Source organism: Hippocampus guttulatus, chromosome 7 (genome assembly GCF_054856545.1).
Source record: "Hippocampus guttulatus isolate MCC_2025c chromosome 7, RoL_Hgut_1.0, whole genome shotgun sequence".
Lineage (NCBI taxonomy): Eukaryota > Metazoa > Chordata > Actinopteri > Syngnathiformes > Syngnathidae > Hippocampus > Hippocampus guttulatus.
Window position 1 is genome coordinate 7,632,250 of NC_141267.1, and position 15,283 is coordinate 7,647,532.

General features: G+C 41.6%; 1 protein-coding gene across 1 annotated transcript; it reads right to left on the reverse strand.

The window, feature by feature from the left end:
* Window positions 1–3,455: 3,455 nt before the first annotated feature.
* Window positions 3,456–11,362, reverse strand: c7h1orf53 (chromosome 7 C1orf53 homolog). Its single transcript, XM_086116507.1, has 3 exons — window positions 10,957–11,362; window positions 7,642–7,743; window positions 3,456–5,485 (listed from the first exon to the last, which is right to left on the reverse strand). Exons 1-3 carry the CDS (start codon window positions 11,341–11,343, stop codon window positions 5,414–5,416), a joined length of 561 nt encoding a protein of 186 aa, XP_085972633.1. The 5' UTR covers window positions 11,344–11,362; the 3' UTR covers window positions 3,456–5,413.
* Between the last annotated feature and the right edge of the window lie 3,921 nt (window positions 11,363–15,283).

Sequence of the window (15,283 nt, forward strand, 5' to 3'; positions counted from 1 at the left end):
CTGTAAAGCTGCATCCCAGTCACATGTGCCTTGGTGGGTGTGTGAGGAGAAGGGTGAGACATCCGTGAAATATTTACAAACAAAAGCAGACATGAGTCCATTTTTGGGGTAAAGGACATTTATTTTATTTTGCATTATTGTTTTCATAAAGCGATTAACTGCAATTGCTGCCTGAAATAGAAGCCCACTAATTTTTGGGACAGTACTCAATAAAAAGTGCCAGTCTAGGAATTCATTTCAAATAAATTGTGACGTTATGATGAGACACAACATAAACATGGTTCTTTAAGGGGGAAGTCAAGTTAAAACGTGTTTTTTTTTACACTATACTGTATGTCCTACGGCCCTGCTAGTCGATGAATTAAGCAGCGAAATACAGCAATTTTATCCATCTCGGGGGGAGGCCATTTTGCCACTTGCTGTCAACTGATAATTACCTTACATTGTCTGAGGGCGAATGTCACATGACTAAATCCAGAAAATAGGTGAGTCATGATTGGTGGTTACCTGACCCTGTTGACAGCAAGTGGCCGCCCCCTGCAATGGATAAAAATGGTGGATTTTGCAGTGTCATTAATATTCCTCAAATGCAACATAAATCAAAATGACGTGTTTAGACTAGTGGGGGCGCGAACAACATACTGTACAACATTTTTGACTTGACTTCCCCTTCAAGGATAAGGAACACTTGAACGTCAAGCGTTCTCTCCTTTTTAGGACCTTTTTGAGAATGAGAAATACGTCTTGCGGGAAAATGGACACGCACAAAATTTTGTGTGCAATGAATACACTGAATTGAAAATGGACTACACGTACATAGACATGTGTTGGTGGGGAATTGCAATCCCTAGTTATCCCTACTGTGAACTTTACATGCAAATCTATATATTTTTTCTATATGTGGAGCCTTTAGGTGTCGATGGAGCATTAAATCGACATTCCAGGCATCTCATATCCTGCTTTCCAATCCAAACCTTCCCTCTTTCTACCCCTCACTTTCTCCCTGTTCTCCCACTTTGTCTTTTCTGTCTCTTCCTGCTCTCCATACCCCAAACACCCCCACCAACCCTCCTTCGATCTCATCCGTGCTCTGCTCTGCTGGAGCTCAAATCACAACCCCAGTCCCTGGCAGATGGAGGATAGGAAAGAGAAGCTCTTAACTAGCTAGTCTGAGCCTCTGGTCTCTGCACACCAACTGCTGCCTGCACACCCCAGGCCCCCCTCCTCACTACACCCAAAACAGCTCCAACAGCCCGCCGCCACCTCCACACACTCCCTGTTATGTCCCCTGGGATAGGCTATCCTCCCGGGGGCTGGTGCACGTATTAGTTCATATCTGGCTATACTAGAAAGGACAAGGTAACATGATAGATGGATGTTGTTTATTGCGATATAACAAAGCACAGCTTTTTTGAGGGTAGACACACTGGTTTTCGATGACGTTTGGATGTGGTGTTAGGTTGTTAAAACTGGCTACGTCCTTCTGCTCTGAGCGTCCGCTGTCGAAGAAAGAGTCAAAGGTTCTTTTAGTGGCCAGTATTGTGGCCACACTATTGATGAGAGAGCTGCAAACGAAATATCACCCTTTGTCCCCCAAGGTGGAGCTTCAATTCACGCCGACTTGTTAAAATTCGCAGAGAAGTTGGGATATTCACACACAAACAGTTTCCAGTGTGCAATCGTACATGAATCTGGTAGATACAGTCAGGACCACCCTGAAGGGAGCTTTGCTGAAGGATACCTCAGAAGCGCTAAGGACACAAAGTACCATATTGGCCCGAATATAAGACAGTGTTTTTTGCATTGAAATAAGACTGAAAAAGTGGGGGTCGTCTTATATTCGGGGTCTACATTATACCCATTCACGACGTTAGATGGCGCCACATATCATTGAAGCGAATACTGAACTTGACTCCCCAGGCCAAAGTGAACCCCTGTCACGAAGAATAAAAATAAAAAAAAGCGGTAGTACGAAGAAAAATTAAAAAAAATAGCGGTAAGAAAGAAAAGAGAAGAAAATAATCTAAGAGATAACAGAAAATGGAGAAACGTAGCGACAATCTGGAGAAAATTGGGTCGAAGATCGGCCGAGGAGAAGTTATGATGTCATTTACATTTCAAAAACCAGAAGCCATTCATTTACGAATGTGATTGCACTTTAGTTTACATATTTAAATGTTCAGATATTACGATTTGAATGAGGCAAAATAACATGCTTTTTCTCTCAAATATATTTTTATAATCATTTGTTTCAGATGTACTGTAACTATTTTCTGTATAAAAATTAATTTGGTGTTCAAAAAGTCTTTTTTCAAACTTGAGTCTTGAAAAAGGGGGTTGCCTTATAATCAGGGCCGTCTTATATTCGGGCCAATACGGTAGAATCTCTCCGGCAATGAATCACACTTTCTACACGCCATGGTTTGCAAATAGGCTTCTGCAGGAGGGGGCATGGTGGGGGGGCAAACTTACGACCTCTTGGTCCCCAGGTCCTTGCAGACTGAGCTTGTCTGCCCACGCATACGGTTAGGCTGCCAAAAACAGTACCTCATTGAGGTGCCAGCGAGTGCCCCGGACTCGCCTTTTATCTGGGCTCATCTGGCGGCCACGGCTTGGCCTGGCGTCAGCGTGTGCACCAGTTGCGATCCAGGGGAGCAACTGCCCCTCCGTGCTATTTGCAGCCCTGTCTGTCCGAAGGAATCTGGCACCCTGACTGTCACACAGTGGCCATGCGTGTGTTTTTATCACTAATTCTACCACAGGGATCCGGTTGTCCATATGACCAGTGTGCGGGATGCTACCCTGAGGCGAGCTGATGTTGTCTGTGTAGACCAGATGTTGATGGAGGGGCTGTTCAAATGCTACTTGAAAATCAAGACACTTCCACACGTCTACACACTCCAACAAATAAGGCAGGGCCAAGCCAATCGCTGGGACTGATGTTCCTTTCAGCAATCATAAGAATGACACTCACTTTTTTTTCTTTCTTTTTTTTACCCACTGCCAAGCATGTGACAGTTTGTGGTGAACAGTGATGGAGATGCTGCAAGTGACTGTGGTGGAAGCCGTTGGCCGCAGGGCTGCCGTGCCTGTTTGAGATGGAGAGAAGGGTGCGGGGACGGCTGAGGCAGGGGGGAGCTGCTCGGCCTGTCAACTGGTTGTGACTGGAGCATGTCTGGTCACAGTTACAAACTGGACAGCTCTCGTTTTCTCTGCGGCTAGTGCCATCGTCCTGCAGAAAGGCACACGGATAGTTGCTGCCACGCTACTCTCGTGCAGCATATGCTTCAGCTGAAGGTCAAAGATCTTCAGTCCAAAACGCCTGAAACAAACACCTCGTGTCTGACCGGCTGCTGTCATTTCCGGACCAAACAAAGGAACATTGGTAAAATGTTTGAAAACAAGTGTTTGCCTAAAAATGCATTTTACTGTTCTGGACTTAAAATACACGTCAATACATTCTGCTGATATTTAATGGCAAGGATATTAAAAGATTAAGCAACAGTATTAGTTCAAATTAGACTGACACATGAAAAAGCAGACAGAGGCAAAATAATTCCACAAAATTGGACATTTAGATACTAACTCAGCATCCAGACTTTCAACCAAGTTGATCGTGCTCTTTCTTCATATACGCTGCAGACTTTCAAAAAGTCACATGAAACTGCCTTCAGTCTTGGGGATGAAAACCTAAAGTCAGAAGCAATCATTTCCCCTCCGCGGAATGTTATTTAATTGTCGATGTGATCAATGAATGGAGGTTCATGGAAAGACCATCAGTATGAATAAGATGACTTCAGCCAGACTGAGTGGCTTTTCTGTGTTGTTTGTGTCACTAAAACAGGGTGAGGACCAACAACCTTCCAAAAGGTGCCATCAATGGACTGTGTAGATGTGGAGGGACAAGGCAGACACTAAAGGTGGCCAATTTCATGGTCCGGGCTGCAGGACTGCCAAGGCCGTGAGTGGCAACGCATCTACTTGAAAGTGACAGAAAAGTCCCCAGGCAAAAGGGGCGGCAGGCAAGCCGACCCAGGTAACCTACTTGATGGGTGTGACACCTTAACCATCCCACTGTAGGATGTTGCCGCCGCACGCTTCGCTGCCTCACTTTACAAGAACACAACATAAATTCACTTCTCATCCCGCCCGGCGACGCGTCCCCAAGAACCTGTCCTCCCCAGCACTGTTGGGATCATAAATCTCCTTGTAGCTGCTCACAGGCCTGCGTTGCCATCACCAAGCGCTTGCCTTTAGGACCCACCTGCCGAGGAGGATAGTGGCCCCGCCAGTTGTCGGCACAGACAGAATTCGGCGGCAGACACATCCTCTCACATGCCTCCGTTTGCCCAATCAGGCAGAGGCAGGCGAGCGTGTGTGACAAGCTCAGAGCCTCAAGGCATTGCGCTGTCTTCCCACATGCGCTAACGAGTCAACCCTCACATATTTCCTCAACGTATCTGCGAGTGGTGCACAGCCAGCCATTGGCCTTACCTCGCACCGCTAGAACTGTGCAAAGTGCAGTGTTTAGTGCACCCTTTATTCTGTATTAGCCCATTAAGAGCCACGGGGTGTTCTGCTCTTATAAGCCTATATATATGCTCTTGAACACGAGTTGATCTTTTGCAGTAGTGGGAAAGGAGGGCCCGGGAGTTCATTAGGCTGCAGCTCAGGAGAGCAGCCGCAGGGAAGTGCGCTTTAGCCAAGTGTTGCCAGGAGGCTGCAAGTCCAGTGGGGCTGCTGTTGATGTCCGCGCCGTGTTTGTGAACAGCCGGATTCCATCAAGTGGTGTAAAAGCAGCGCAGCCAAGTGAAAGGGCTGACCCTTGGCCCGAGCCTATTTTTAACAACGCAGTATTTCAGTCTAAGGTAGTGAGTTTAGTTGAGCCGAAACGGAGTGCAAATGATGCTAATATTCATGCCCTCGTACATTTGGGAGAAAATAAATAATAAGAGATGCAAAGCAAAAGAGCCAAGATGTTATCTATCACCCGACTGTTATCTTCTCTTATATGCCCTTTATCTTGAGGGCAAACATCTAAAATGCACTTTCAGTTTTCATCCCGATACTCCCACAACCCTTGTTAATACATCAGAGAAGAGAAATACCACCCGAAATTAAGTACTCATAAAAAGGAATGAAAAATGAAACCCACTGCATTTCAGTCGAAATTCAAGAAAAGCTTCACAACAAAAATACCATGAAATTGTATTTTTCACAAGAGTCAGACACAGAACAATCCCCTATCCCCCATATTCAAAATGGGAGTAATGAAGAATAGTTGTGATGTATAGGAGGTATTGCACAGTCACTACTCAAATTTCATCATTCAGCACGCTGCTAAAAATGGTTCAAAACAAGGCGCCAGATTCTTGTTACAATCTTGCCTACCTGTTACCTTGCCACATTGGATCTATACATAAAATAGAGAATTAAATATTTTCTTCATGGCAGGGTCCTTCACGTTGACTTGGCCATATGGACACTGCAGGAGAGAATGAAAGAATGAAAATGCGTTAAAACAGCCGCAGGTGGAGAGCAACTTCAGTCATGCAGCGAGAAAGGCCAAAAAAAAAAACCCACACAACCAACCAAACCATAAAAGAAACAGAGGACAAAAGCAGAAGAAGGAACAGAGTCATTGGCAAGCAAGACTGGATGTGATTTAACAGAGCAGGACGGAAAAACAGACTGGAACAATACTCATTGGGACAGAGGAGAGCAATGCTCACTTTCAGCCTAAAACAATCATGCTGTCATAATAATAATCAAACGAGTGGTCTTAGAAACACCACATCATACTTTTGTTTCACATGTCAATATTCTGTTCAGTACAATTTATTTCTTTTTGTTAATTTGTTTTCCTCTGTAGCATTAGTTTAAGAAAAGTGGTTTTCTGTTGTGGTGACGCAGATGAATCTCAGATGACATTTATGACCAAAATTCATCCAAAGAGTTCATAAATCCTTTTTTTGCAGTTGTGTATGTACAATTGACCACACCGGTGGATTCAATAAAATGTATTATTATTATTATTCACAGATTTCATTTAAAACAATTTTCCAATATTTGTTGACAATTGTTTCTTTTTTTTTTTTTAAGCCGTTTCCCCTCATTTTACATGGAAAACGCATAGACAGATAGATACATATATCTGTGTGTGTGTGTGTGTGTGTGTGTGTGTGTAGGCTGGCCGGGTCCCTATCCCTCACGAATAATGGGGGTCTAAGGTATACAGAAAAAAAAATCCCTCCTACTGTATTTCCTTAAATGCCCTTGAGCAACTTTCACCTTCACCAGATGCTTTTTGTAGCCAACTTCTGGCATAATTCTGGATGTATTTTTAATCGCTTTTCTTGGCAAAAATGGTGGAGCTCATTTTAATTGGTTGGTTGCCTGGCCCAGGAACGGGCTTTCAAGCATTGTCCCCAAATCTTCAATAGGTTTGAGGTTTGGGTTTGGAAAAGGCCGTTCCAAAGGCTTCTACAATCTTTTGTCATCTGACCATAAAAAAAAAAAAAAAAAAACTGTCCCAAAGCATTCAGTTTTTAAACTAAAAAAGAAAAACCGTCCCGTACTTCTGAGCGGAAATTTCAAATCCAAACGAAATGAAACAAAACTCGTTCGCTGCTGTCAACATAATTACGGAACGGGGGGTTTGGGTGTGAGGCAGAGCTCTAAATTTAATATTTACACCTGAGTAAAAACCGCAGGACAAGCCAAACTATGAAGATTAAAAAAAAAAAAAAAAAAAAAAAACACTTTCACCATACATGTTAGGTTTTTCACAGTCATAATTTTGGAGCCGATCACCGATCAGCAAGTTTGGGAAAAAAAGTTATATACAGTCAAACCTCGGTTTTCGAACGTCTCTGTTCTCGACCAAATCGGTTTTCGACCAAAAATTTTGAGTTTTTTATGCCTCGGATTACGACCGAAAATCGGTTCTCGAACAAACTGAGTGCACTTGAATGCACCACTTGACTGAAGTGTCAAGTTGAAGAGTCAAGTTGACTTCTCTCGCCTTCCTTACACGAGGAAGTGAGGCTTCCTCGGGTAGACGAGGAAGTGACGCTTCCTCGGGTAGATGAGGAAGTGACGCTTCCTCGTGTTGCTTTTCATTGTGAGCAGACGTGTTCAATAAACTTTTTTTTTTTTTTTTTAAAGAGCGTGGTTTCGGTTTTCGAACAAATCGGATTTCGAACAGCCTTCTGGGAAGGATTATGGTCAAAAACCAAGGTTTGACTGTATATCCAGATGATTTAATTTTGTACAGCCATTTGAATCATTGAAATTGAGTCAATTCAACACAAACGTTTTGAGTATGAACCAGGAAGTAGCCTGATCCTCCTGATAACTACCATAAAAATCAGATGAACAAATGCTAAATTCTTTCTTCTTTTGGGCGCAGGTATGTGCCTTAAATAGTGACATGTGACATTCTACATAAACAGTATATGTACTGTACAACACTGCCAAAACAAGTCAGGTAGTGACTTTAAATTTCTATAGAACAATATTAAAGTGCATGTTTCATTATTATACAAACACATGGAATAATAATTGACACAGGAGAGAATAGAATTACAGCGCAGTAGCAAAGAAAATACACATGTTCTTGAAGCACACAAAGGAGCTCACATGTCTGCAAGCACTGCCACAGCACTTCCCTCGTTGAAGGTGAGCATACTCTGTGAACACCTTGTACCCACTGGAAGGGTCATTATACATCTGCTTCTTTGCCTGCACATAATCAACAATTAATTAGTGCAAGACACAACATGTACGCTTCCTTATGGCACATGCATAAAGTGAAACATGTACTACAACTGAAATTCACACAGACATACATACATACACATTTATACACACACACACACACACACACACATATACATACATATACATTAAATATATATATATATATATATATATATATTAGAGCTGTCAAACGATTAAAATATTTAATCTAATTAAAAACGCAACTGTCATAATTAACTCAAATGAACTAAAAATGCATCGTGATTACTCACACATTTTTTATCGTTTCTGAATTTCCTTTTAATATTTTTTGTCCTATTTTTCCCCATTTTAATGCTCTCATCAACATGGAATCATGAATCAGTTTTCTATGTGCAAAATGCAAATATTTACTGAAATAACAATTTCGATTTTCAATTTTACATGAACATTTTTCACTTGGAGCAGTTATTCACACATAATCTCTCACACAATATTACTGTCCATCAACAACAGTGAAAATATTTTGTCACACAACAGCTGCTTTAACAGCTCTTTTTATGGAATCAAAACAGAGCAATATAACATTATAAAGTGCACATCTAAGGTAAACTAGTACTCAGCCTATAGTGGATTTAAGCCATGGTTGCATACTTCGTTTTTCTCAAGTTTGCTTTGAACACAGCAGTCAGGCTATGTTGATTCTGTTGGTCCTTCTTGCGCGGAAGTCTCTCTACGGTTTTGTGTAGACATCATTTCGGATGACTACACTTGGTTCGAAGACAACACTGGAGACGTTTTATTTTCAGTATGGTCGCTACCACTGCACCGCTGAACTCTCGAAGTGCCTCAGCGCACCGTCGCTGTCAGACGAACACAGAGAAGCTCCACCCCCATTATTTATATGGACATGGAACACGGTAACCTTCCACACAAAATAGTTCCAAACAAGTAACAATCGCGTCAGTGGCATACATCAAAATCAAGAGAATGCCTGCTCTTTATTCACCAGAGGCTCATCAACCTAATCTCTTATTTGTCTCCAGAAACAGTGTCTTCTCCCGCTTGGTGTAATTTAGCCTTCTCTGCTACATACAATTTCTGTTCATAGCTTGTAATGGAGGCTCTCGCTGGTAATCCGTAGTGGAGTCGTTAGATGCAATGCGAATGATTTCAACTTGAGTCTGGCTGGGGACAATGTTGACAGGCTTGCATGCAGTAGCCATACATTTAGCTATGGCTTCAGCAAATTTTTTCTTTGTCGTGTTATCCATTTTCTTCGCTTTGAAATGATCCATAGCTGTCTGTCTCAGACGAGGGGGCGGAGTGCTCACATCAGCTGTGTGCTTGACCATTAAGTGGTACTATATTTCAGACTCGACGTACTATGATGATAGCTCAGTTTACTACTGCAAAACATACAGGTAACTTTGGTCTTGTCAGTGGAACAATCTGACAACTTTTTAAAAGTAAACTTTCCATTCATAAACTCTTTAAGTATCCGTTTTTGGTGTCTCGCGCTGCCGTGGCTGGCAAAACAAACGTGCGTGGACCTGTGCAGTGCGCTTGTTGTTTTGTTTCTGGTTTATTTATAGAGCAACGTAACATCCGCTGTGACGTATGCCGCATTAATCTCGTGAGAAAAAATTTAATCCTGTTAAAATTCATTTAAATTAATGCCAATAAAAGCGCGCTAAACTGACAGCTCTAATATATATAAATAAATAAATAAATATATATATATATATATATATATATATATATGTATATATATATATATATAAAACAAATTGCTTTCGATTAAAGGGTTTGAGCGTCATGGCATTGACAGAGGTATAAAACACAATATCTTTGTCAAAAAGATGCCACGATAAATACACCCATAATCATATTCACATGGATTTCATCTACTTAAGTTAAGCAGGGAGTTTGAGAATATACAGTATTTCTGACACAACCACTTACGTTATGCTCCAGCTGTTCAGAGACGCAACTACCTTCTGAGAGTATTTAACACCAAACTCCTCTGCCATCCCTCAGGAAGTTTCGAAAATGTCACCTCTCAGTCTGTTTCAAACTGAGAGCCCACTCGTTGGTGAGCTTTGACAGGCCACAAAGGCAAAAACGCCCCAGGCCTTTTGGTGACACAGCCTGTCATTTCACATGGCATTGCACGGCCACACAGTAAAGCTGGCATCGCTGGGCCCCCTCTGCATTGTGCTTTTGCCACCCAGGCCCTCACACTCTCCTGAGGTCTTGGCCAACTTGCCTCAACTTCACTGCACACTCAGGAGCACAATATTTACAACACAGAGAGGCCTCAAGGCATGCAGATGCACCTATACACGTCCGCCACCACTGCACGCCTCACTGGCTCTGCTTGATGGAGGAGTAGAGACGATCTGGAGAAGATGAAGGATCTGACAAAAAAAATTTACCACCACCATCAAGCTTGTGTTTAAATGCTGGAGATGGAGACGGACTGACGGACTGACTGACTGATACAAAAGGAATAGAAAATGCATGTAAAAAGAAAAACAATCTATACAAATCGTTTCTAAAATCCAGAACTAAAGAAGCTGAAACAAAATATAAGACGTATAAAAACAAATAAGTAAACATTATAAGATCTAGCAAGAGAGACCATTTTCATGCATCTAATAAAGTAGATTATCTATTATTACTGACTGACGGACGGACTGACGGACTGACTGACTGACTGACGGACGGACGGACGTACTGACTGACTGACTGGCTGACTGACTGACGGACGGACTGACGGACTGACGGACGGACTGACGGACTGACGGACCGACGGACCGACCGACGGACCGACCGACCGACCGACCAGGCCCAATGAACTTGCATTAACCAGATTTTAAACCAACACTTCATGTTATAACAGGCACCATCATAAAATGTTCCTTTACTGTACAGTGACTTTACTGACAACACAGTACTTAAGTACTAAATACCATAGACCAGTGGATTACTGCGTTTGGACTTGAATATCTGAAACGGATATCATAATCACAAACGTTTCATTTTTTAATTAGTCTAAAATGTCTACATCGGAAAACTAATATGCATTAAAATTTTCTTCGGTAGTACCTCAAAGAAGTTTGATCACACTTGATCAAGTTAATGCAGTGTATTAATCAATATATATGCAAAGAGGTTTTTATGAAAGCATATTAAAGTTATCAGACACGCTACCTGACATGCTTCTGTGTGGAATTTATGAATCTGCAGCTCCTCCTTCGTCAGCTGTCGCCTCGCCAGTTGCGGTTCGGTTCTGCTTTCAGACGCGTCTTTAAGTTCGGCGCAGACTTCACGGGTCGGCGTGCCGGTGTTTCGCAGTTGCCTCGACCCGACCAGATGTGGCTGAGAGCTTGACATTTTTGTTCCAAGTCCTTGTAACAAGTGGACTTGATAGAGAGTGGAAGTGCCGAGCAACACTCTAGTTTTATAACGTTGGCAATACATTGTCAATCTTTGACGAGCGGCTATATCCACGGAACATATCTTTAATATCAAAATGACTGACAATGTATTTTTTTTTTTACCCGATTTGCGTCTTTCCGAATTTTCGGGGATTTGCATTCACATGAGCCGCTGAGTGAACCACTTCCTGTTTCAAAGATGCGTCACAAGCACGTGACCATTCAACCATACCGCCCCCACAGTCGTCGAGGAACAACAGTGTAGACGACCGCTTCATTGGGCACACTATGATTTACATACTTATAAGGTTATAATACAAGGGCTCTGCCATTCCAACGACGAGTAAGGGCCATTTTGATTGACACTTTCTGAATTTATAGTAAAGTGCATTAAACCAAAGATAAATATTAGAAATGGATGAAGCATGATGCAGACGTTCAACATTATTGCGAACCATCCATCCATCCGTTCATTCATTCATCCCTCCATCCATCTATAGCGCTTTTCCTGACTAGAGAAAAACAACCATTCACACTTATATTCACAGACATGGACAAAATAGTGCCTTCTGTCAACCTAATACACACATTTTTGGGGTGACAAAAACCCAAGAAAGTACGAGGATAAAATGCAGAATCCACACCGAAAGGACGCAGTTGAGTTTTGAATCTGGGATAATACAAGATTATACGCAGCAATCAAACCCATCATACCCACCCTGTCACGCAACTAGATTGTGGACTGTCAGTGCCGCTCCGCCCCAAACTATCAAGTCAAGTGTGACAAAAGAGGTGACTGTCGAAGCGGGATCTGCATCTGGCCGGTACTTTGCGCAAGTTGGGACCACGTTTCACAGGACCTTTCGAGGTGGAGACAGTTATCCACCAGCATTGAAACATCTGAAAGAGTGTGTTTGTCTCTCTGTGACTCTTTACATGAATGTACTGTATTTAGCATATTAGATGTACAGTATATATGTAATTTGCCATGCAGGTAAATCCCTGTAATCATGATAAAATTTTAATTTTACTCTCCTTGAGTGAGTACAAGGATACCGTCCTATAATATTAAAGTTATATGAGGATTGAGAACTGCAAGGTTGATGACAGGACATTAATGAGTCATTTCAAGGTTATCTTGTCCTGGAAGCCACTGATGATGCGTCTACTCTAGTATTACGTGTAATGAAAACTGACAAGTGTTTTTTGATTGACATTGTGGGTTTCACTCACCCTCAGACAATTTGAATAAAAATAAATATCTGACAATGTATCTACCTTGGGGAGGGGTTGGGGGGGGGGGTGGAAACAAACGCAATGTATTATATTTTTCTCCAAAACATACTGTAATTCTTCATCTGTCAGACCAATGATTGAACATAACAAAAGGTAGATTACAATCATACACTTTCGGGTTGCTGTGGCTGCAGCTCAAACAAATGGGTTGTTTTCAACATGACAAGAAATAGAGAGTGCAAACTATGCAATAATTCGTCATTCTTTGAGTATTTTGATAAAAGCATGTCACAGACATCTTATTAAGACATCTAGCAACTGCTTTAAATTGTGGAAAGAATGTATGATAAATCATCTTTAATCAAGCAAGATATAGTGTGTGCATGGTCAAATGCTTAGAACCAATCCAAACCAAAGTTTACTAATCATCAGAAGTGTTTTCCCATAAATAAACATGATCTGGACCTTTTTGGAGCATAGTTCCATGAAATGTGAAACCTCAGTGGGGTCCTTTATTATGTGTGTATGCTCCTGATTGTTTTTTTGTTTTTTTAAATATATACATCTATGTATGTATGCTATCACTGTAAACGCATCCCGCTGCCTGAAACCATATGTTTCATTTTGCTGCCACTTAATTACCTTTTAGTCCGTCTGTAAAAATCTGGCTCTGATCCAGACAGCCTCTCTGGAGAGGACAGGGAGGCTCATCCAAGATTTGATTTCAATTTACCATCAGACAAATACTGCTTGAATATGAGTAACTGTAAACTGAAAAGGTATAGTCGAGTCTAAAGAGAATTGAAGCTCCTCTGAGATGGGTTGGTTTCTGATAACAGAAACAACATTCAGGCAGACATAAATCTCCCTCAGGATGGAAATCGAAGTGTCAGAATAATAATTGATTCTGCCAGCAGGTTTCACTTCAGGGAGTTGGTCCCTTGACAAATAAGGAACTGAGTCTCTTGACAAATACAAGTTAACGTTTGTGAGTCAAACCATGAAACAAACATTAATCCCTCCACTTTTAGCTGTGCAGAGAGATTCAACTAGACTAATTTGCTGTGGATCCACCTTTTGCCCAAAATTACTCACCTAAGGACAAGATCAAAAGTGAGTGCCATTGATATGTACACAATTTTTTCACTTTGGTTCGGTTCATGCAGACTGGTGTACTAGTAGTTAGTGCATCTGTCTCACAGTCAGAAAGAATATCCTGGATCGAATCTCTGTCAGACCATCCATCTACCCATCCACTTATCCTCACGAGGTTGTGGGCGTGCTGGAGCCTATCCCAGCTGTCTTGCGGCAGCAGGCAGTGGAAACCCTGAACTGGTTATCAGCCACTCGTAGGGCACAGATAGAGAAACTACTAACACTCACAATCCCAACTGGAGAAAATTTAGAGCATTCACTCAACCTACCATGCTTGTTTTTGGAATGTGGGAGGAAACTGGAGTGCCCAGAGAAAACCCAAACAAGGACGGGGAGAAAACATACAAACTCAATGCAGAAAGGCTGGATTCGTACCCACGATCTCTGAGGTGGCCTTGCTAACAAGTAAACCGTGCCCCAGTCTTAAATTAATTAAATCCAATAAAATATAAGTTTTTGTAATGTGGGATGAAGTAGGAGTACCTCAAGAAAAACCCAAGTAGAACATACAAACTCTGGAAAAAAACAGAAACAAGTCATAAAAAAGAAAGTAGGATTACTCCAAAATATAGCTGATTTGTATAGTGTCTTATTATGAGGATGCTAGCACCTGGGACCGGTCAAATAGTAGTTGTTGTTACAGTTAACCTGTGGATATACTGTATGCTGCGTGACTCCTGGATTGCTCAAGAAATTTGTTGTTTTGAACTTTTAGGGCCACTATACTCTATTTGTTTGCATCTTTGGTGCAGTCAGCAGAGGTTCAATCCCTGGCCAATGACCCAGTGCCCAGCCATTGCTGGTCCCAAGCATGGACAAAGAAATGTTTGTGATTAATAAGGAAGGAAAGAACTGTGCCTAAATGTGGGATATTGTCACCTTAAATAGCACTTGAAGGGCACTTGAAGAATGACTGTCTTTGTAGTGACTTATTTTCCCACAACCCCTCGTGAGGACCAAAGTACCTCCGAGTGCATAGATCTTCAGGTGGATACCAAGGATATGTTCAGTAAAAAAAAAAAATAAAATAATAATAATAATGGTAAAAGGCTTTCCATAGCTCACTAACTGGTATGCAATTATACACTGTTCACGTGTGACTACACGACTAAAAGGACATTTCTGCAACATGTATAATTTGTGTCCACTAGTGGGACAACTTTGGCTTTGCAAAGGATAACTACATGTTACTCGTGAGGCTAAACTGTGTACAGGTTGACAACGGTGCCACTCGTATTACTCGTGACATTGTACAATTTGACAAATTGACATTTAGCATTTCACTAGTAATAGTACTAGTAACACTCAGATGTCAACAAATATAGTTTTTCCTAAAAGATAACGTGCTACGAGCATCTGTAAGATGACCTCCAGTATTTGTGGGCAGAAATGTCACAATAGTGGAAGGTAGTAGTCAAAAGCGTAAAAAAACCCCCAAAAGAGACAGTCGTTCCATCGAAATGTTTTACTAGTGGGCACAAAAAGTGTACTCGTACATGGACGTTAAACTTGGAAGTCAATGATCTCGAATAAATACTCAAAACACTTTCATAGGATGAAGATTTAATTTATGTTTTTTTAAAACCAAGTGTTTGAACAACAACAACACGTATATTGCAGTCGAGATCTAATTTCATATTTTTAAAAAATGTCAATGAAACGGCGGAAAATCCTTTCAGGCGTGATGACGTCACCGTCCATCTGACAGC